The sequence below is a fragment of the Acipenser ruthenus genome, chromosome 7 (assembly GCF_902713425.1).
Source record: "Acipenser ruthenus chromosome 7, fAciRut3.2 maternal haplotype, whole genome shotgun sequence".
Taxonomy (NCBI): Eukaryota; Metazoa; Chordata; class Actinopteri; order Acipenseriformes; family Acipenseridae; genus Acipenser; species Acipenser ruthenus.
Genome location: NC_081195.1, coordinates 4,367,192 through 4,387,537, shown reverse-complemented (window position 1 = coordinate 4,387,537; position 20,346 = coordinate 4,367,192). Strand labels below are relative to the sequence as shown.

The following is a 20,346-nucleotide window of genomic DNA, read 5'->3' as shown; positions in this document are numbered from 1 at the left end:
GTTGTATTTACTTGTATTGTAAATCAGGTCTGATGTACAGTAGATATCACCTGCTTAAACAGGCTGTCAGATTTTAAGATCAGTATGTTGTCAGTCCTGTGCCACTTGCATAATACAGTATTCATTTATGCTTGATGAGCTGGTCCCCATTTCTCATAGGTGTACACGTTATTTCTGCTATTCAGTGTGGATAGACATACCGTACCTTTATGAGATACATATTTCACTTATTTGATTCCTACATGTACAGTGGTGTTAAACAAGCTAATTAATCAATGTTATTTTTTATTTTTATTTTTTATTTTTATTTTTTACCAGGAATAACTGGTGTAATAGCTATAGTACTTTTAATTACTACCAGCCCTCTTTGACTAAAGTACAATGTAAAAAGGTCTTTGTCTAAAAGAATGTCCACTTCATTGAACTGTGTAATAATAATCTTCTAATCTCTCCTGCCAGTTTGTGGAAAGTGTTTAAATTAGATCCAAACAGCCAGAGGCTGAGACCGATGCACGTGCAACCTAACTATTCCGTTCACAACAGATTGGATTCCTGCATTGTGCTGCACATATCTTGTTGCTAAGGAAAGTCATCTTAGTTATACGGACCTTCATTGTACTTAAGCATTGCTGACATTTGCGTGGTTAGGGTTTTCTGAAGAGTGCGATGCTGACTCTAAAACCCCTTCGTTATAGGTAAGTTACATCCATATAAACCAGTGTCAATTTAAATGCGTATGTAGCCTAATAATAAACGTTTGCATATTATCAGAAAAAAAGATATACATACAGTATTGCAATAAGTATGATTTCAGCCTTGCTATTTATAAAAATGAAATATTTCGTTTTAGTTTAACAAGTGATGTGTATATTTTTTTCAGGCTGTTAAATCTAGAGGTAATCTATATTGTGCACATGCATTTTTTTTTTTTTTTTTTTTTTTTTTTTTGTTATTTTAGTTAATCAATCCCCAGAACTGTCTACAAAGCCTGCCCTGTTAAAAAGTTATAAGATCTTAAGATTGTAATTTAATTAATAATGTGGTGTTATTAACAGCTAAATACTTCAGCAGTGGATTTTTCATCTGAATGATTTTAAAGGCAACTGGGTAGAAATAAATTGTTTACAGCGTTTTGCATTTACATTGTCTTTGAGTAAATATCTTTATTATTATTATTATTATTATTATTATTATTATTATTATTATTATTATACGTTATTTGCTTTATTGATATATTGGATTTAATATTTGTAAGAAACACAATTTGATGGTGAAACGAATCAATTTCCTATAGATTATACATTATTAGCAATTCATGGCAAAATGCAATATTATTGAACATGCTTAATAATGAAAGTTATGATTCAAGTTTTAATTTAATAGGTTATCACCCTATTTTCTGTGTTTAATGTTATTACATGGTGTATAAATAATATAATTTATTAACAAAATATTTCAGGATAAAACATTGAACCATGTCAAAATGTTGTTCTTGAACAGCTATTGTGTACAATATTGCATACATTAGAACAAACTGGAATAACACTGAGCATTTCAAATAAATTAGCTTTGAATGTGGTCTGTGACAGAATTGTCCAATATTGTTCTTTTTCACATTGTACATCCTCAAAATGGGATTTATGTGGATTGCAGTCATCTTAGATCAGATTTGTTTCACTTGTCCTGGCTTGAATCTAAGAGAACAGACTCTCATATTCTGGGTGCCTGTTAGGAGCTCAAAGCTATTAGTTAAAGTTCAAAATGTAAAGCAACGCTTTCTTCCTTAGTCTGGGAAATAGTGGAAGAAAAGATGCTTTTGAATATTGTAATGCAAACTGTGCACAGACACTCTAAGTGATTGGCATTATTAATGCATCCCCTTTATTTGCATATTCTGGTGTAGTTTGGTGTGAATAAATAGTGAAGTCATTATTATCCAGCGCTTCTGCCTTACTTTATCTGACATGTGGGCTGTGCATACAGTACCATGTTTATAGAATAAAAAAAATCAGGTTTGCAAGATTGGCAAATAGCGTATAAAAAACTAGACAACATATAATGTATTCACAATATTTGCAGTTGTGTGATTGAGCATATATTTGGGTTGTTCAAACCTTGCTCAAGGGTACAGCAGCAGTGTCCCCCACCTGGGATTGAACCCACAACCCTCTGGTAAAGAGTCCAGAGCCCAAACCACTACTCCACACATTGGGTTTTTCAATTCAGTTGTTAATATTTGTTAGGTCCTCCTCTTGCTTTGACAGCTCAGCCCAGTATGTTTGCACAGAGCGTCTAAATTAACAGCATGTTTATTTCATGGTGCAATGCTCAAATTCTAGTCTGTTTTTTTCTCTGCCACTTTCCTGTCTGTGTTTGAACCATTTTAACAGGACTCTATGCCACATGAAACCACTTACCCTTGTCATCTCCTTCACCCTCAGCAAAGCATACAATGATCTTCCAACTCTCAATATAGTGTATGGCTGTTAACATTAGCGTTCCAGATTTACAATGGCAGCTTGTGTTGTGGATGGTGCTTTTCCATCCATATACCCTGAAAGAAGTCCAGGTGGCATCCAGAGATGTTTCCCTAGACCATCTGTCCGTCAGGATGCTTCCCAGTAATCTGCAAAAGCAGTCAAGCTGGTACAACCACCTGATGTAGACCTTGCCGTAAGATTCATGGAGGTTAAACTTTGACTTTTCAGAGAATATTGCCTGATGGACTAGTGGCCTCTTCTGCATTGCTGTTGAGCATTCAGCCTTGCTTTTACCAGATAGGGCTGGATGATGGACTTCATACAGACATCTGGTTTGCTTTCTCTCACACTCCTTAGCTAGGTTTCCCTGATGAATACAAATATAGATGGATCTCTGTCCTCTATATTGGACACTACATCAGTATCCATATGTTTTATTCACCCATTTCAGGGAAATCAAAGATATAATCCTGAGAAACTGCTGGTTTAATTATCGTATTGCTTATTGCTCACTTATGAACATTTATGCATGAATTCTGTACGTACCATAACCAGAGGTAATTCGTTTTCATCAATCAAAATCTGAATCCATCGAGTTTTATTTGTTTTACTGTGTAGGTACAGTGCCATTTCAAGGCCTTGTTAAAATCTGAGGAATTTATCTCTTACAGTCTAATTGCTCTGTGTTTTTATAATAACCTTACACAATCTATGTAGATATTGTTTTTTTTACAGTATGTAACATGTGCAACGATTAAAGTGAGAGTTGTGTGGGGAAGCAGAAGTGTGTGCCTGTGCAGTTGGTTCCTCTTTCAAAACAGTGGCTGCATTGACAACATGTCAATCAAGAGTCTCCTGGGTACTGTTGAAATGGCAACGTCCGCAGAAAACCACCACCCTATGCCATGAGAACAAAGGTGAACTTGGTGTGTCTAGAGATGAATCAGTTGAGATGAAGCAAACCTCCCAGAATGGCCTTCTTAGACAATAGCACAAGACAGAGAAATGCAGTGAAAGCAGCTTTGTATACACAGACATGCATTTTGATGTTTTGCATCAGCTGCTTACTAATAGGTTTTCTCGTGGTAAATAAATAAATAAATTAATAAATACATAAATAACATGTCATTCATAAATCTTGACTTTTCTTTGTCTAGGCATTGAGATCATTGTTTTTTGGCTTTTGAGCTCAGGGCTTTAATTGGATTAGAAAATAATAAACAGAAATCTTTACAGCAAATGGGAGCTCTGGCAGCTGCGGGCTGTTTTCTCTAATAGTGATCGACTCTGATGCCTGTAGAATTTCAAATTGATATGCATTTTACAGTTTTTTTTTTTCATGAAGCAAATAGCCTAAGTGATGTCCAAACAGTATCAGACTAGCCCATAGACCACAGTGTTCTACAAGGCAAGGTCCAAAGTAGATCCAGTTCTCAGTGACATATTTGTTTTTTGCAGTTGCATATTTTAAGAACTGCTGAGAAGTAACTTATCACAACCCCACTGCATTTGTTATCCTGTATTCACTTTAAGGCGTGCTTTTTGATTGCCTTGTCCATTTTATTCTAGTGCTTCACATGGCTTGACTATGCTTTGCCATGCTTTTACAATTTTAGAATACTGTAGTAGTTACTGTAATGCTGTCCACTGGTTAATTGATTATCATTTGTCATGTCAATCATGAATTATACGTGCCTTGCGACATTAAGTTCTGGTTGTTATATTGTTAACCTGTCAAAAACTATTACCTTTGAAGTACATAATCTATAAAGCATTAGTCGATGTTGTTACTAGTATAACAGTTTAAAAGTTGCACTATAATCCCTTTATAATACATGTATTAAGCATTGTGCAGTTTCTATGAAGTATTTATAAATGGGACCATGTCTATTGTATTGAGATGCTAGTAACCCCACAGATTTTATGTATGGCATCTCATTTATATTATCTTTTAATTTTCAGGTAAACACTGTGCATCTATTCCTGCCAAAGCGACAATGCATTTGTTTAGTTCTTGTGGGACTGCACTTGCCTTCCTAATCATCAGCAGGTATGATGGGAAATTACTTTCTGATGTTATGTTGGTACTCCACTAACAAAAATGTCTACAGTATATTGGCAAACAATATGACTGTGCTATCTACATTTATAGATTATTTAATTGATTACCTTTTTAAGATCTAATGATGTGGGGTTTTTTTTCTGCTGAGATAATTATTTGCCAGGTTCCAAGTACAGAAAAGACTCCTAAAAACATTTCTGAAGTGGTGGTTTTAGAAATGACCACTACGGGTGCACAGCTGTACACCACATAACTGTATTACCACAACCTCAGAAGGTAACTGTGGCAACTGTGTTTTAATCATTGAACAAATTGATAGAACAAATCACAGGGCAGTGGAATAACCCAAGGGGTCATTTTTTCAAGCACCTCACTTCAGGAGTATTTTCACAGAAGTTGAAAGCAGCATTTTTTCTGGAACAGCAGAAACAAAAATGAATGAAAAGAACATGTGGCAGTTGATAGTAGCAACTCACAATAATACATTCTAATTCTACATTCTGGAATTCTGTATCTTAGTTATTACAGTACACCAGTTCCAATATATCTAATGTATATCTAATCAGAATAAACATGCAAAGTTTATATTTCTTCTCTAAAATGCCATTTATACAGAAACCCACACCAACCATTTTCTTTGATTTCTCTAGTTGTTTATACAGCTCTGTATTTAGGTCAGATGTTTCACATACATTTTTATTAGAACCAATACATATCTGTGTATATAACTATGGGATGGCACAGAGATACTGTAGCTAGCAGCAGTACAATGTTAATCTAGACAGATTTGACTGTCACATCCAACTTTAAAGTTTGAAATGAATGGTTTAAATGACCTTTTGCAGAGAGAAACTAGCAGGTGTGAGTGTTAAGCCATCGGTGATGGGAAGCATAATTGGCACTAAGGGAGACTTGCGTGATTTGAGGCCCTACATGCAAAATGAATGTAGCTTTATATTATGCACAAATTTAAAATATAAAAACAGAATGCATCACACAATAAAATATGGAAATGTATAAAATGTGATATGGCCTTCACTGGGATTATACTGTAAATAGCACATAATAATACAAATTACTTTCAAAACATATAATATAGTTTCCAATATTTCATATAGCCACTCAAATCTAATTATAAAAATAAATAAACAGAAATGTGCAAAATGTGTATGATTTATTTGGCATTCGTAAAATTTGTGATTGGAATTAGATGATAAGCTTGAGATCATCGAAGTACATCAATAATGTTTTTTCCACACAATGCAACTAATGTTGAATAGAATGCCCTAAAAAGATGTTCCTTTGTTGACAGGTAGTTTTATAAGCAGCTTAGATATTTAATGTTAGTGTCGTAATGTGATAATACAGCTGATCCACTTTACCCATTTTGTTAAAGGTGTTTAAAGCTTTAAACACACACCCAGAAAACAACATGCAAACACACACAGTAGTCTACAGTTGAAACCTGAAAGAGTGGATACAATGTATAGGTTCATGCAAACCAATAGTAAGAGACCCAAATATGTCCTCCTCATCACAGATAGACTCAGTAAAATACAGCATGCAGAATATGACGTATGATTAGGGCTCAAGGCCACCACTGAGAGGGCATGTGAATGACCCACATGTCACAAACATTTGGAGGATAAATTTGGACTGTTGGGTTGCCGCAAAGGCCAAATACACAGATGCCGATTCGCAATGATGCATGTACAATATCTCAGTGGCATCCATGCAGTTGGTGCTCGCAGCCATATTGCAGCTGTCCCATGGCTTAGCCCTCTGGCTCTGTAAATCCTCAGGATGTATGCAGACCCACTTCTGGCAGTCTCTGACAGGTATTGGGGTAGAACTATGACACACTAAAGTAGATTCAAAGTACTATTTTCAAATAAAATATATAAATCCTTGAAAGTACTATTAAATACCTACACAAATAACATTAATATTAGTGACTGGGCAAGTGCACGTGTAAAATAAGTGAATCACATTTGGGCCACTGCTAATTTCACACATGATTTGCTGCAGGATCGCTTCTCTAAAGGCTGAGCTTTTGTGTGAAATGGAGATCTTTAAATTACTTGTCAGATACACAGACTAAAAAAAAACATCAGAGACATTTCAGTTTCTTATTGATGTCTGTAATCCTTTTGAATGTGATGGATGTTCTGGTACATAGGCTTGCTGTTGCTGTTGACATTTCCACTACAATTAGTGGTGCTGTTTCACTGCAGAAACATAACAGCACTTCCACTATCATTAAATAGAGACAGTCTTTTCCCCTTTTTAAGATAATTGTGAAATGTCTGCTTCCTTATAGGCCATTCTAGGTCATCAAATAAAGTGTTAATGGTATTATCTGACATGAATTAATTACACTGTAATAATAAAGTGTGATATTAACTCATCAATATTTTAACAAAACAAAACAAAATTTGGATATGTCTTGTTGATAATATCACTAGCAGAGAAACTGAGTTTAATATATTAATTAAACAAAAAGCTTTTAATGGTATAAAACTGTGTACTGACATGCATCTACTGTATGTACATTCAGTGAGGAGTGTGTCTGAGTTTCACTGAAAATACTTTTCCTATTGGAATATTTCATGGGGTGACCTCCACATTCTGCATTGCTACCATCTGTACTTCCCTACCCTCAAGGAAATACAACAGTATGTCACACAGTACTGGAATTATGATACATACAGTATTTCACTTACAGCAAGCACAGATTTACAGTAACAAACATGATTTCCCCAGAAGAAAATGTATTTATGAGAGATCCTTCTATCATTGTATAGCTGAGCTTGTGGTTCATACACCCTGTTCTACCATGCTTTCTTTGCTGGAGTTCCAAGGGTGTGTTTCAGGATGTTTTATTGAAAGCTCTGGAATCAGGGAAAAAAACAGGTCATAAGATGGCACTGTATTTTTCAATTGAATCTATTGAAGCTACTCTAACTCAAAGCATGGCATGCAAACACATATATCTTTAACCAGTTGTGGTACCATATTTCATGTTTAAAAAAAAATCATGTTTATGTTATTTCTTTCAAAACTGGATGCCTGAGACCTGTGTAAAGAATAGAAGGGCACTTGTGTAAGATTATTATGTACTATAACTATTATATACTGCTTTATTATTAATTATACACAAGTTAAAAATCCAGCTATGTTTGTTTTATAATCATTGCCAACCTTTATTTAGTCCATTTCATATAAAAGTGGGAAAAGTCTAATGTAGAGAATACTGTTAAGTGGCTGAGGTATGCGGCCCATTGTGATGTCATCATTTTGGATGGACTTTGCACTTGAATGGAATCCAGAGAGTGCCTCAGGTATGATTTTTTAAAGCAGGTGACATCGACTGTGCAGATTTGTAGAATACAGCATGGTAAAAACTGAAAGTGACAAGTTTGATGTAACAAACAGCGTTTTTCTGTGATGTGTCATGGAATACATAAGGCAAAATGTGTGCTATGATTGGCTGAATGATCCTGAGCAGTCTATAATGGTTGATAACCCTGTGAAGATATCATCACACAAAATGACTGCTTTTTTTGCATTATGCATTCAGTGAATCGGAATAATTTCTTTAGATCATTTTTTTTTTCAAAGTAAAGTCTGGGAGTCTTTTTCTGCAGAGGAAGGACAGTAAGTGAGATTAATTGGAATAGCTGAAAAATTACAGGGGAACAGGTTAAACTATTGAAGGTCTATGTTCAAATAAAGATCATATGATCACAAAGTGTATTTACATAATACCATTTTCAATATTCTACGATGACATTCATTAATTACAATGATTTGTGATGCCCTGATATCTTGCCTTTGATCAATGTATATCTGTGAAAATCTCCCAGATGAATTTCAATTGACTAGCGCAGCAAGAAAGACATCAGCCTGTTTAAAATAAGAGAACACGTAGTGATATTTATAAGAATCTGGTATATGCATTGATTTATTTAGCCTTCTTCTGTATTACAGCAGTTTGACACCACTGAGCACCTTTAACCTTCCTCTGTCACTGATGATTGTCAAACTCAGGGCTTTGTCACACATTGACAGCAGGCCCCAGAAAGTCCAGTGCAACTGCCAGGGTCATTCGAAGTTACAGCTCATTTCCCTTTTCTATGTCTCTGTCACAGGATTATGGAAAATGCGCTCCTCAGTGCTGAGGTGAAAGAAGGAGAAATTCTTCCACCTACAATCCAGAAACTGATGAAAGGATATAACAAATATCTTCGACCCTTCTTTGACAGTAAGGAACTCTTTTTTTTCCTTTTTTTTAGCTTTTGGAATGATTGCCAAAATATTTTTTAAATAACTAAAACAACAGGATAAAATAAGAACCGTCCATCCAATTATAATGAAAGTTGGTATGAACATCCCTTGACACTTTTTCTTCAGTGTCAGAATCTTAGACTTGACTTGTGAGTAAGAGTTCTGGCTGCTGATTTGTTTGTCTAACAGTTGTATCTTAAGAAAAACCTTCATTTTATTTTTTTTACCTGAAGTTTAAGGTACTGAAACCTGAGGGATGGTATTATAGGCTCTTTTTGGGTACTCATGTGAGTTTGATTAAACTACTGTATCCACAGGCATTTGCTACGAGATACTATTTTACATGCTGTAGTTAGTCAAAAGTTTTAGAAAATACAATAGTATCTTAAAATTGGAAGACTAGCAATTATGAGCTGTCACAGATGTGATAGCTGTGTAACAGTACAGTATATCATATTAAACAATTTGCCAGAAATTACATTTTAAAATTGAAGTGCATTACTCCTATCAATAATGTCTGTTATTGAACTCTTTTTTTGTGTTTGACATATGCCTTGTCAGTGGATTCATTAAAACCTCACTGAAACACTTCTCCATTATACACTGTGTAACCAATTTATTAGAAAATCCATCTGGGAATCTGACATTCAGACAATTAAGTAGGTTCCCTGGATGTTCTCCAGACAGCTTTCACATATGTTTAGTTGATGCCCTGGTTAATCACCCTTAGCTATCTCTTAAGGTTCTTGACGATGGCTTGCCCAGGCTGTTCCGCAATGTTAGAACAGACTATATTAAACTCATGACTGCTTATTTCCCAAATCTCCACATGTGTTTGCCAGAACCCTACTTGTGTAGTTTACATACAGGAGGGAAGGACACGTATCACATGACAAGTGTCAGACCTTATAGTCTGTGTGCATAAGTAAGGATGCCACTGTCATACCAAAACCTAAGGTGTCTGAGGAGTGAACCACTATGAAGCACAATTGTTATACTTTTCTCTAGATGGGCCTGTCAGTGTTGGAATGAGCCTGGATGTTGCAAGTATTGACACAGTATCAGAAATAAATATGGTAAGGGTTTCTTGTTATCTGTTATCTTATGATTTTAAAATTGAATGGGAAACAAAAGGCTTTAGTATTCAAGCAGAGTATTAAAGTCCTAAGCATTCCCCAGGCATGTTAATATATATATATATATATATATATATATATATATATATATATATATATATATATATATATATATATATAGGTCATTCTGCCTATGTCATGAATATAGCTTGAATATATTAACTATCTGTTTTTTTTTTTTTTTGTAGGATTATACTGCAACTATATTTTTGAGACAGCGATGGACTGATGAACGCCTGTGCTTCGATGGCAATAAGAGTTTGAGCTTAGATGGAAGACTTGTAGAATTGCTTTGGGTTCCTGATACTTTCATAGTGGATTCAAAGAAATCTTTCCTTCATGACATCACTGTAGAAAATAGACTTATAAGAATCTTCCCCAATGGGACGGTCCTTTATGCTCTAAGGTACACTGTGTATGCTTCTCAGCTATAAAACTGTACACACATCAGAGTGGGTGGTGAAAGCACTAGTAAGAGTAATGAATGATAGGGGCCAGAGTTATTGTATTGTTAATGCTTCTCTAAAACAGCTGCAACCAAAATAAGTTTGTAATTGGATTGCTACATTGTGATTTCATATGTCATCTATAACAGAAAGTGTTTGTATTACAGTTTTGGTTCAACGGTATACTTTGCACCCAGTAAGAAGCAATAGGAATGTATGTGTAAGTTACTTTCCTGTTGATAAACTAAGTTATAACAGTTGTGTGTGAGTTGCATTGAACCATGCTTTCGATGACAGGTAAACTTGCTAGAAATACCTGATGTATTAAAATACAGGACATATTTGTCTATCAAGCCACTGTTTACATGAAACCTGATGCTCTTTATAGGATAACTACCACTGTTGCCTGCAATATGGATTTAACAAAATATCCAATGGACAAACAGACATGTACCCTGCAACTAGAAAGCTGTAAGAAACTTTTAAAAATGTATTTAAGCCTGCAGTATGCTTCAGCATGACTAAAGCCCTTTAATAGCATGGTGATAGTTTGTTGTTATTTTCTGATCATACAGTGTAGGTGCAGATCATTTAAAAATGTTTAGCAGTCTTTTTTCCAAACAATATAAGGCAGTTCCTTCCACTTTGTTTCATCATCTACAACTCCCTCTGTAAATCAATAATTCCAAGCTTGAAAAAAAAACAACCCTGATTCCCTAAATTCACAGCATGAAAGAATGTGATTCTGTAACACCCCCTATAGGTGAAACTGTATACAGTTACAATAATGGGAATGTCATATTGTTAGTGAGGAAACTACTTGATGTTTGGGCTTGTTGGTACTACTCTATGGTTTCTGTTTTTCAGGGGGTTATAACATTAATGATGTGATGTTTTACTGGACCAGAGGAAATGATTCAGTCAGTGGGTTAGACACGCTGCGTTTAGCCCAGCACACAGTGGGAGATTATCACACATCTATGTCAGAAGCCATTTATGAGACTGGTAAGTCTTTGAATCTGTGGAGACATTGCCATGAATCATAAATAACTGCATGCTTTATTCCCAAAAACAACATTTCAAAACAATTCATCTATGGATGAATTAATAAAAACACTGCAATTTAAAGGTATCTAAGAACAAACTATTATTTTTTTAGATCATTTTGAAAATAATAATAGTAATAATATCTGATCTATTGGAATTCATTTGAATTTGCATACATTATTTTTATGTGTTTCTGAATTAAGTAACTTCTGCTTAGAGTATAATAGATGGTTGATCTCAAAAGTGGGGTACATTCAAAAACATGACAAAATAATAGCGTTCTTTTCTATTGCACTACAGAAGTAATCATCAATTACTAATAACTCCCACACCTAATCATAGAATCTTTATTGCTATGAAAGCAGTCATTAAAAACAGAATAATCAAGTTCCATAAACATACCTGTAAGAGATTTCTTTTGCTCTCATTCATGGATAAGATTTTTATAGCAATAGCTATACACTACACTCTATATTTTATATAGTCCTCTCACCTTGGTAATTTGCAAAGAAACTGAGAAAGTCAGTAGTATTACGTAATACATTTTTAATCCATCAAGTTGTATTATTTTACAGTAAATCTTTCTTTATCATCAGTATAAATCTGCTTCTAGCAGGTGTTTTAACAGCAACATGAGGCATGCCTGTCAGCTCTGTTTGAATACAGTGTTGTCTCTTTGCCCCTCGTAGGAGTGATATATTTGAAATCACCTAAACAGCAGTCAACATGCCGTGTATAATTCCTCCTCCAGTTTAAAATGCTCTGTTGTCTCAATGTCATGATGCTAAGCAGGCATGGAATACAGCAGGTGATGCCACAAGGCATTATTTAGTGCTGCAGTTTATGCCATGCCTGGCACCTCACAACAGGATGTGATTTTGGCACTATTCCAGCGTGCAATGTGTGAAACAAGGCCATCTCAAACCTGCAAGTCAGCAATGAAAAATTCAGTCAACAGACAGGTTTTAAGTTGGCTATAGTTTGTGGGATTTCAGCTTATTGCTTATCACCAGTAAACCAGTAGTGCTGTTTTTTTTTTTCTTATTTGTGTTTATATTATGCATCAGCTTAACACACATGCTATGAAACCTACTAACGAACCTGCAATTGTAGCATTCTTTTTATTCAGCAATTTCTAAGTGGAAGAAAGATATACAGTATATATATACACTGTAACCCTATCCAAAATGAAAAACATCTTATCAAATCAGTACGAGCTAGGGCATCCTCAATTGCAGATGTGGATCCAGTTGAAACATTCTGCAATACTGCTTTAAATGTTGTTCAGAATGCCTCCACTGCATCCACATCTAAAGCAGGCCATACCATTTTTTAAGAAAGATATACGGACTGAGTGTCAGCACTTCTGATCAAGACTTTCCTTTCAAATACGTATTGTCATTCAAGCTTATGCAATCTGAAGTTAATTAATAATGGTATCTAATTACCATTAACCCTGACACTTCAAACCACAGCGTGTCAATACTGAGAATAAATAAGTGTGCCATCAGTGTAGATATTAAGACCTACTCATTGTAAACGTCACAGCAGGTGGGGTTTCTCTGAATATAATCCCTTCTCTGCAGTTCTGCTTGTCATTTTCAGTTTAAATACTGTACAAAAAAAACCTTATGAGAGGAATATCTGTAGTCATGCTTACAGTTCAACATAGGCCACCTCCTAAAACTCTGCTGCACTGCAGGTGTTTGACCCTGATCGCAAATGAATTCTGCTTCTGTTCCTCTGCTAGCAGTATAGTGTGCTACCCAGGAAAACACCTCACACCTTGATCTTTCTGTTTCTTCGCAGGTCACTACCCCAAATTGGTTTTTCACTTTGATCTCAAAAGGAATATTTTATATTTTATTCTGGAGACCTACGTGCCATCAAGCCTGCTTGTTGTTCTATCATGGGTATCCTTCTGGATCAGCCAGTCTTCAGTTCCCGCGCGAATCTGTATAGGTAAGTGCCTTTAATAACCTTGCTGGCATGGGAGAAAATCAAACACTGAAAGATAGTTTAAATCAGGGTGTGAATATTTCAAAGTTTGCATCTAGAAGAGAGCGAATAGACTACAAACCCATTGCTGCCTTTCCAGCTTAAAGAGTGCTCCCTGCCTCACTGCTGCCAATGTTCTCATTGTCAATCAGATCCTCGCTCCCATAACGAGGCATGTCTAAAGTTTCATTTGGTTGCACAGATAAGCTTGTGCAGTACTTAGCCTGATGGTTGCCTTTAAAGGACAAATAGCGCTGATTTAAGTCATGAATGGGTGCTTTTACAGTGGTGAATACTTTATGCAGCCTACTTCAATCTTAACAGAGAGGAGCACAGAAACAATTCAGGCAGGCAATACAAAATTAAACAGAATCTACTAAAATGAACTACAGAGTCATACAGAACACACATAAAGTGATATACAGTACAGTAAGGCATAATTTCATGAGACTGAACAGACTAGACAATCTGATTTGGCAAAACAATTCCTACTTCCTCCCCTGCAACTTGTTAGTGTTGTTTAGCCAAACAGTCTGGTCCTCTCAGCGGGCAGTTCTAAAAACCTGTTCCTATTCCCATTGAATACATTGATCAAGAAACTCTGCCTATAGTAGTAAGTAAGGAGAAGTTATACATTAACTCACTGAATGTCAGTGGCAGTTAGATAGCCATTGTTTACCACTGGGTGGTACTTTACTTGGGGAAACTGGACTTTACATTGGAGGCCTGTTCTGAGACCAGACAGGGGTCTCAATCAATTGAGTTCTTGTGATCTGAGTGGACCAAAAGGCAAAACCATCCACAATAGCACTCGGCAGCAATTTAGACCAAATAAACTGCAGAATGATTTACTCTTTGTTTCCTTGTAATATTTCTGTTAGGGTTACTCGATTTTGCATGCAAATAATGGAATGGAATACCTTGTGCAGCTGACTGAGATAAGTGCTTTCATTTCCAGCAGTGTGGAGTAGTGGTTAGGGCACTGGACTCTTGACCGGAGGGTTGTGGGTTCAATCCCCAGTGGGGGACACTGCTGTTGTACCCTTGAGCAAGGTACTTTACCTAGATTGCTCCAGTAAAAACCCAACTGTATAAATTGTATGTAAAAATAATGTGATAACTGTATAATGTGAAATAATGTATAATGTGATATCTTGTAACAATTGTAAGTCGCCCTGGATAAGGGCGTCTGCTAAGAAATGAATAATAATAATAATAATAATTTCCCTTCTGATTGAGCAATTGCTGGCAGGGTGTTCTTGTGCGATCCTCATTCACTACCTCTTTATAATGTTGAGGATGCTGGTGTACTATACCTTTCCAGCAGTTCCTTAAATTATGTATTTGTGTCTGTAGGAGTCACAACAGTCCTTACAATGACAACACTGATGATGGGAGCCAGGACCTCCCTACCCAATGCTAACTGCTTCATCAAAGCCATCGATGTGTATTTGGGCATCTGTTTCAGTTTCATCTTTGGGGCTTTGATCGAATATGCAGTGGCTCACTTCTGCACCCTTCACCACCCTGATTCTTCCAGTCTGTTAATGGTAAGCTTCATATTTAAACATATTGCATTGTCTAAATTGAGAAAGATGATACTATTGAACGTTTAAAAAAATCTAGTATCAGTGTATTTTGTTTGTATGTAAAAACATGTATTACTTTAGTTTATCAGCAGAGGGCGACTGAGAAATGTTAAGAAAAAGGTACTGTAGCATTTACCAACATCTTAACAATAAGTATTGTAGCAGTATTATTTTTCTATTTTGATTTTTATATAACTGTACCACTAGACATTTCAGTTCAGAGATTGAACAAGTATACCACATGAGTAAAAATAATTTATATATATATATATATATATATATATATATATATATATATATATATATATATATATATATATATATATAGTATTTGTTTGCTGGTAATGCAAGGAACAATCATTCAAGATGTTGCTATAGTATCTCACAATGTACACTTATTTCTTTTTTCTATTAAAACATCTCCAGATGCATTGGCAATTATGCACTTTGATAAAATATGGGGATGTCTAAGTCCCTTTGTATAATTTTGGTTGGTGGAGATGCCTAAAATATTGACTATTAAGTACTATTGTATTGTCATGTGGTTTCACAGCCCCAAATTGTATGGAACTAGTCACACGATTGTGGTGTTAATGTCAGTGTTCAATTCTCTGCTCTTTGTATGGACATGAACTAAACAAGAGAGAAGAGAACATGAATGGAGTTGTGACAACGATTGCGAGCAACTCCAGGCAAGCAAAAAAGAAAGAGGATTCTTCAGCTGTAAGCAACTGCAGCCTGTCCAACAGTGACATAAAAACTGAGGCCAAGGAGCAGCAGAGCAAGTGCGCTAAAACGTTCTACATCGTAAAGAAGGTGGTTTGTTTTTTAAACTGCTGCCGAATTGAAACCCCCCATTACATTGACAATTATTCCAGAATGTCTTTCCCACTTTCATTCATATTTGTGAATCTCCTGTATTGGGTATATTACCTTTATTTTTAAGAACTGTTATTGCAAAAAAAAAAAAAAACTGTCAACAGCATGTGACCGACAAGCCGCTATACAACAACATTGCAGCCTACATTTTAGCAAGGTGGAGCACAATTATTACAAGCAACGCATGGTGAGGTATAGTAACAGGCATTGTTATGGCAACAGCAGCAGCATGTGGTCATTTTCATCATGAACAGCTCTCGCATGATCCGCTAAAGTGTTTTAGTTCGTGAAGCAAAGCTCACACCAAATGCCATCCATTCTTTGTTTTGTATTACTATAAGAAACTTTTTGAAAAAGACATTGAAAAAGACTGCTAGTAGAAACGCTTGCCATTGGATTTATTACATTTATTTTAGTATTCCTAAAATTAGCACTGTTGAGTGTCTTAATAGTTATGGACGCTTCTTTGTTTTGTACCATTGAGAGCTTTGTTTGCCGCTTACAGTGAAGTGTTATGGGTATATTCACAGAGTACTGCACTACTGAATGTGCTATTTTCTTTCACACAATTGTTATATTTGATGTGATTTTTCCGTAAACATATACTAATTTAATATAAAACAGTCAAAAACTATTCTTATAACACCGAGTCAGTTTTATGTTAAAGATATTTAATAAATTAGTAAACACAGACACAATAGCTGTGTATATTGTGAAAGGGAATAGGTACTGTTTCCTTTGAAGCTCTTTAACAATAAATACTAGTGTGACAACATCAGAAACACACTGGCCTGGATTCTCAAAACTTTCTTTTGCATTTTTTTTTTTTACTTGAATGATTGGAATGACAATGGTGTTTAGATCCTCTACTGTTTATATCAATAATTGATATGAAAGAGAGACTATGTGCTTACTGTATATATTATTAGCCAGCTGGCATCTCCACTCAATGTGGTCCAGATAGTGTATACTACAGTATGCTGCCTGTTGTTCATCATACAGATTGTATTAATAAGCATCTATTAGCGTGGTTTTAAAGGTGCTGTCAATTATTGACAACTATTTACAATAAAATCTTAATGACCAACTTCTAGTGGAAGGTGTCATGCTGTGCTATCAAGTAAGTACACATTTCATCCTGGATTGCATCATCCACCTGTCTATGGTTATGCTGGGATTAACCCTAAAATGAAGCAGTTAATGCAATTTAGGTAGATTCCCTGGTACTGTAACATGCTTTGATCATGATTACATGATTTTAAATGCTGTGTTGGTACCTTGTATACCCTATTATAAGTCATTTTCACCTACTGTTTCGACATCAGTTGTAACACATTTATTAATAATGAATTAACATACCTTTGCAAGGGTTGCCTTTGTTAGCATTCCCAGCAGATGTACTTATTTATTTCTGTGTGTATTCATGTATTAGTAATTTATTTAGTTATGTACTGTATATATTCATTTAAATTACAGTGACAGGTCAACAGTGTAATATAATAACAGGTAAACTAGAATGAAAAACACGCAGAACTTTTTACATAGCACTTAGTGCCACAAATGACAAAGTACGTGGAGCCCATTGTTTTCTCTGTAACGCTTTCAAAATAAACTGTTATAACATTAACGCTGTAATTACAGTCAGGGTAGAGACTCTTTAAACTAGAACATTTAACAGCCCGTCATTTACTTCCCGTATGCTGTAAAATTAGATTTTGTGAACCACTTTTTTGATTTCCTTCTCCTCCAGTTGGATAATGTATTTATTTAAAGCCCTTCCTTCCAAACAGAAGCCATACTGCGCATTGTTTTCTATCCACGAGTCTCCTGCTCCTTACGAAGGGTACAAAAGCACAGCATAAAATGTAAAGGCAAATTCTACCTTCATTGGTTATTTATCTTGTGAAATGCAGGTCATATTTTTACATTATCTATAGTTCAGAATATATATATATATATATATATATATTATTATTATTTAATTCTTAGCAGACGCCCTTATCCAGGGCGACTTACAATTGTTACAAGATATCACATAATTTTTACATACAATTACATTATTTTTTACACATTATTTGTACATACAATTACCCATTTATACAGTTGGGTTTTTACTGGAGCAATCTAGGTAAAGTACCTTGCTCAAGGGTACAGCAGCAGTGTCCCCAACCAGGGATTGAACCCACGACCCTCCGGTCAAGAGTCCAGAGCCCTAACCACTACTCTACACTGTTGCCCATATATATATATAACTATTCAAATATACAGGCTGCTTTTATTACCAGCAACATCCAGCTACAGCAAAAAGGTTTTGCATCACCTAGAATTTTAGGATTGAGACATAATTAAAAAAAAAAAAAAAAAAAAAAAAAAGAAACTGCTAAATGATAATGCAAAGTCTACCGGAAGCCATAGTAGTAGTACAATATTTTATGTTAGAGTTCTCATTTATCAATGTTTGTCAGTTTTTCATTAAGTATATGGAAAACTACAAAGCAGTATGCAATTCATAACATAACATTATTTAGCAGGTTTTATTTGACTTTATGAAGCAAAATTATACGCAAAACGTTTGGCCATAGCAGTAATCAATTTAATACTCAGAAACGGTACCATTCTGGATTTAATTACTCTGTATATTTTGTAGCTGTCAGTATTTATTTGTTTAAAATGTTCTTATAAATGTAATATGCACAATGCATGTTAATTTGATGACATTTAATATTAATCATGAATAAAAAAAAAAGTCTGATTTTGTATGTTTTATTTCTGTGACTTAAAAGTGTCTTAATAAATATAACTGCAGTATAACTTGAAGATAAAAAAAGTCAACAGTGGCAAAGTGCATATGCCAATTCCAATTAACAGGAATTGCAATGACATGAGCATTGTGGGGAGATAACAGTTTAGTGCTTCATATGTTTTCAGTACATTAACACTTTTGCTTCTTGGTGTCAAATACTTCACGGAGCCTGAGAAGTACATTTCTGCATCTTCCAGATGATTTTCACACCGGATTGTGGGATAGAAGTAGTTTTAAGTTCTCCCTTGCAATTGACTGTAAAGGAGAATCATCCAGTAACTGTGAAATTATACACTGTAAAAGACACTGTTTTAAAAAAAAAAACTACTACTGTACCGAAATCTGTGCAAAGTGTGGAACAGAAAATACATTATAGTACATATCGTACATTTGGTCAATTATGAACTTTATTTTAAACATATTGTGAATGTTTACATTACAATGTCATTAGGCTGCTTTATTACGATAATTGTATTAAGCATCCATAAGAAGTTAATAAAATGTGTATAAATTACACCTGTGGGGGTTGGTAGTGGAAAACTAAGTATTATTATTATTATTATTATTATTATTATTATTATTATTATTATTATTATTATTGTTGTTGTTGTTGTTGTGTTAAATGTAATATTCCCATATAATTCATTATAAAGATATATGGATAATAACCCTCCATTGGTAATTACTTGCGGTCTTCAGCACCAGATCCTAACCACTGTACAAAGCGTCAGACTCTCTTATGGATAGCTTTTACAGACCTATCTTATTTCCTTTTGCATGCATTTACCTCTTTCATGCCACAGGGGTCAGTCTTGTACTGACTTCTCTTACCCGGTGCCAGCGGTGTTACCTAATTAATATAAGAACATTCCCAGGAAACAAACCATGAAAAATTAATCTCATACAAGGTTGTAATAGTCCCGGTGGGTCCTTGCTAAAGTTCTTGTTTTACATTTCTTATTTAGGAAGATATAACATTAAATGCTTCCATTATATAATAGTCTATTTAAGAAGCATAATTTCAATATGGTCAACTGAGACTCATTTTTCTTTTTGTTGAAAATGTAGTGGGAATAATTTTGAATGCACGTTCTTTCCCATATAAATAGCAATATATTTAAAAGAACATATCGTTTAAACACGTTCTAAATGGGGGGCTGGTCCAATGAGCATTACAATCCATTAACTGGACAGCTGCCTATAGACATCAACCTGTTGATTCTGTCTTTGACGAAGAGCGAGAAACGGACATTCCTTCAAAATAGTGTGCATCATCAGAAAACCTCTCAAATGCTTGTTATAAGATCAATTCAGACATTTGTAACAAAAGCAACAAAACAAAAACAAATATATCTGCTAGTGGTACAGTTGGGGCTAAAACTCAACTCCAGACTTCACTTCATCAAGACACTGGTACAGAGTCATTGGACCTCCTAATCTGATTATGGTGAGCGATCATTTAACAACACTGAACAACACAGTTGTGGTTTGCATGCCAAGTTGAAGATAATCTCTTGGTTGTCAGCTAAAACCATTATACATACATCATCATACATGTTCCTTTAGGATTCCCCTTTTTTAACCAAAGAAGCGTTTATATTGGTGAGAAAGCTCTGGGT

The 20,346-nt window shown here is 35.1% G+C and overlaps 1 protein-coding gene across 1 annotated transcript; it reads left to right on the top strand.

Annotated features, from left to right (window-relative positions):
* Positions 1 to 549: 549 nt before the first annotated feature.
* On the top strand, positions 550 to 19,258 carry LOC117416122 (gamma-aminobutyric acid receptor subunit pi-like). Its single transcript, XM_059026147.1, has 10 exons — positions 550 to 695; positions 4,443 to 4,530; positions 8,694 to 8,806; positions 9,838 to 9,905; positions 10,154 to 10,371; positions 10,800 to 10,882; positions 11,279 to 11,416; positions 13,268 to 13,420; positions 14,813 to 15,006; positions 15,688 to 19,258. Exons 2-10 carry the CDS (start codon positions 4,478 to 4,480, stop codon positions 15,988 to 15,990), a joined length of 1,323 nt encoding a protein of 440 aa, XP_058882130.1. The 5' UTR covers positions 550 to 695; positions 4,443 to 4,477; the 3' UTR covers positions 15,991 to 19,258.
* Positions 19,259 to 20,346: the final 1,088 nt, after the last annotated feature.

What these genes read in the sequence shown, in the direction of transcription:
- LOC117416122 (XM_059026147.1), top strand. Translation starts at nt 4,478, where the DNA reads ATGCATTTGTTTAGTTCTTGTGGGACTGCACTTGCCTTCCTAATCATC. An exon ending in ACGGTCCTTTATGCTCTAAG is followed by an intron (nt 10,372 to 10,799) that starts GTACACTGTGTA and finishes TGCTCTTTATAG; the next exon opens with GATAACTACCACTGTTGCCT. An exon ending in TACCCTGCAACTAGAAAGCT is followed by an intron (nt 10,883 to 11,278) that starts GTAAGAAACTTT and finishes TCTGTTTTTCAG; the next exon opens with GGGGTTATAACATTAATGAT.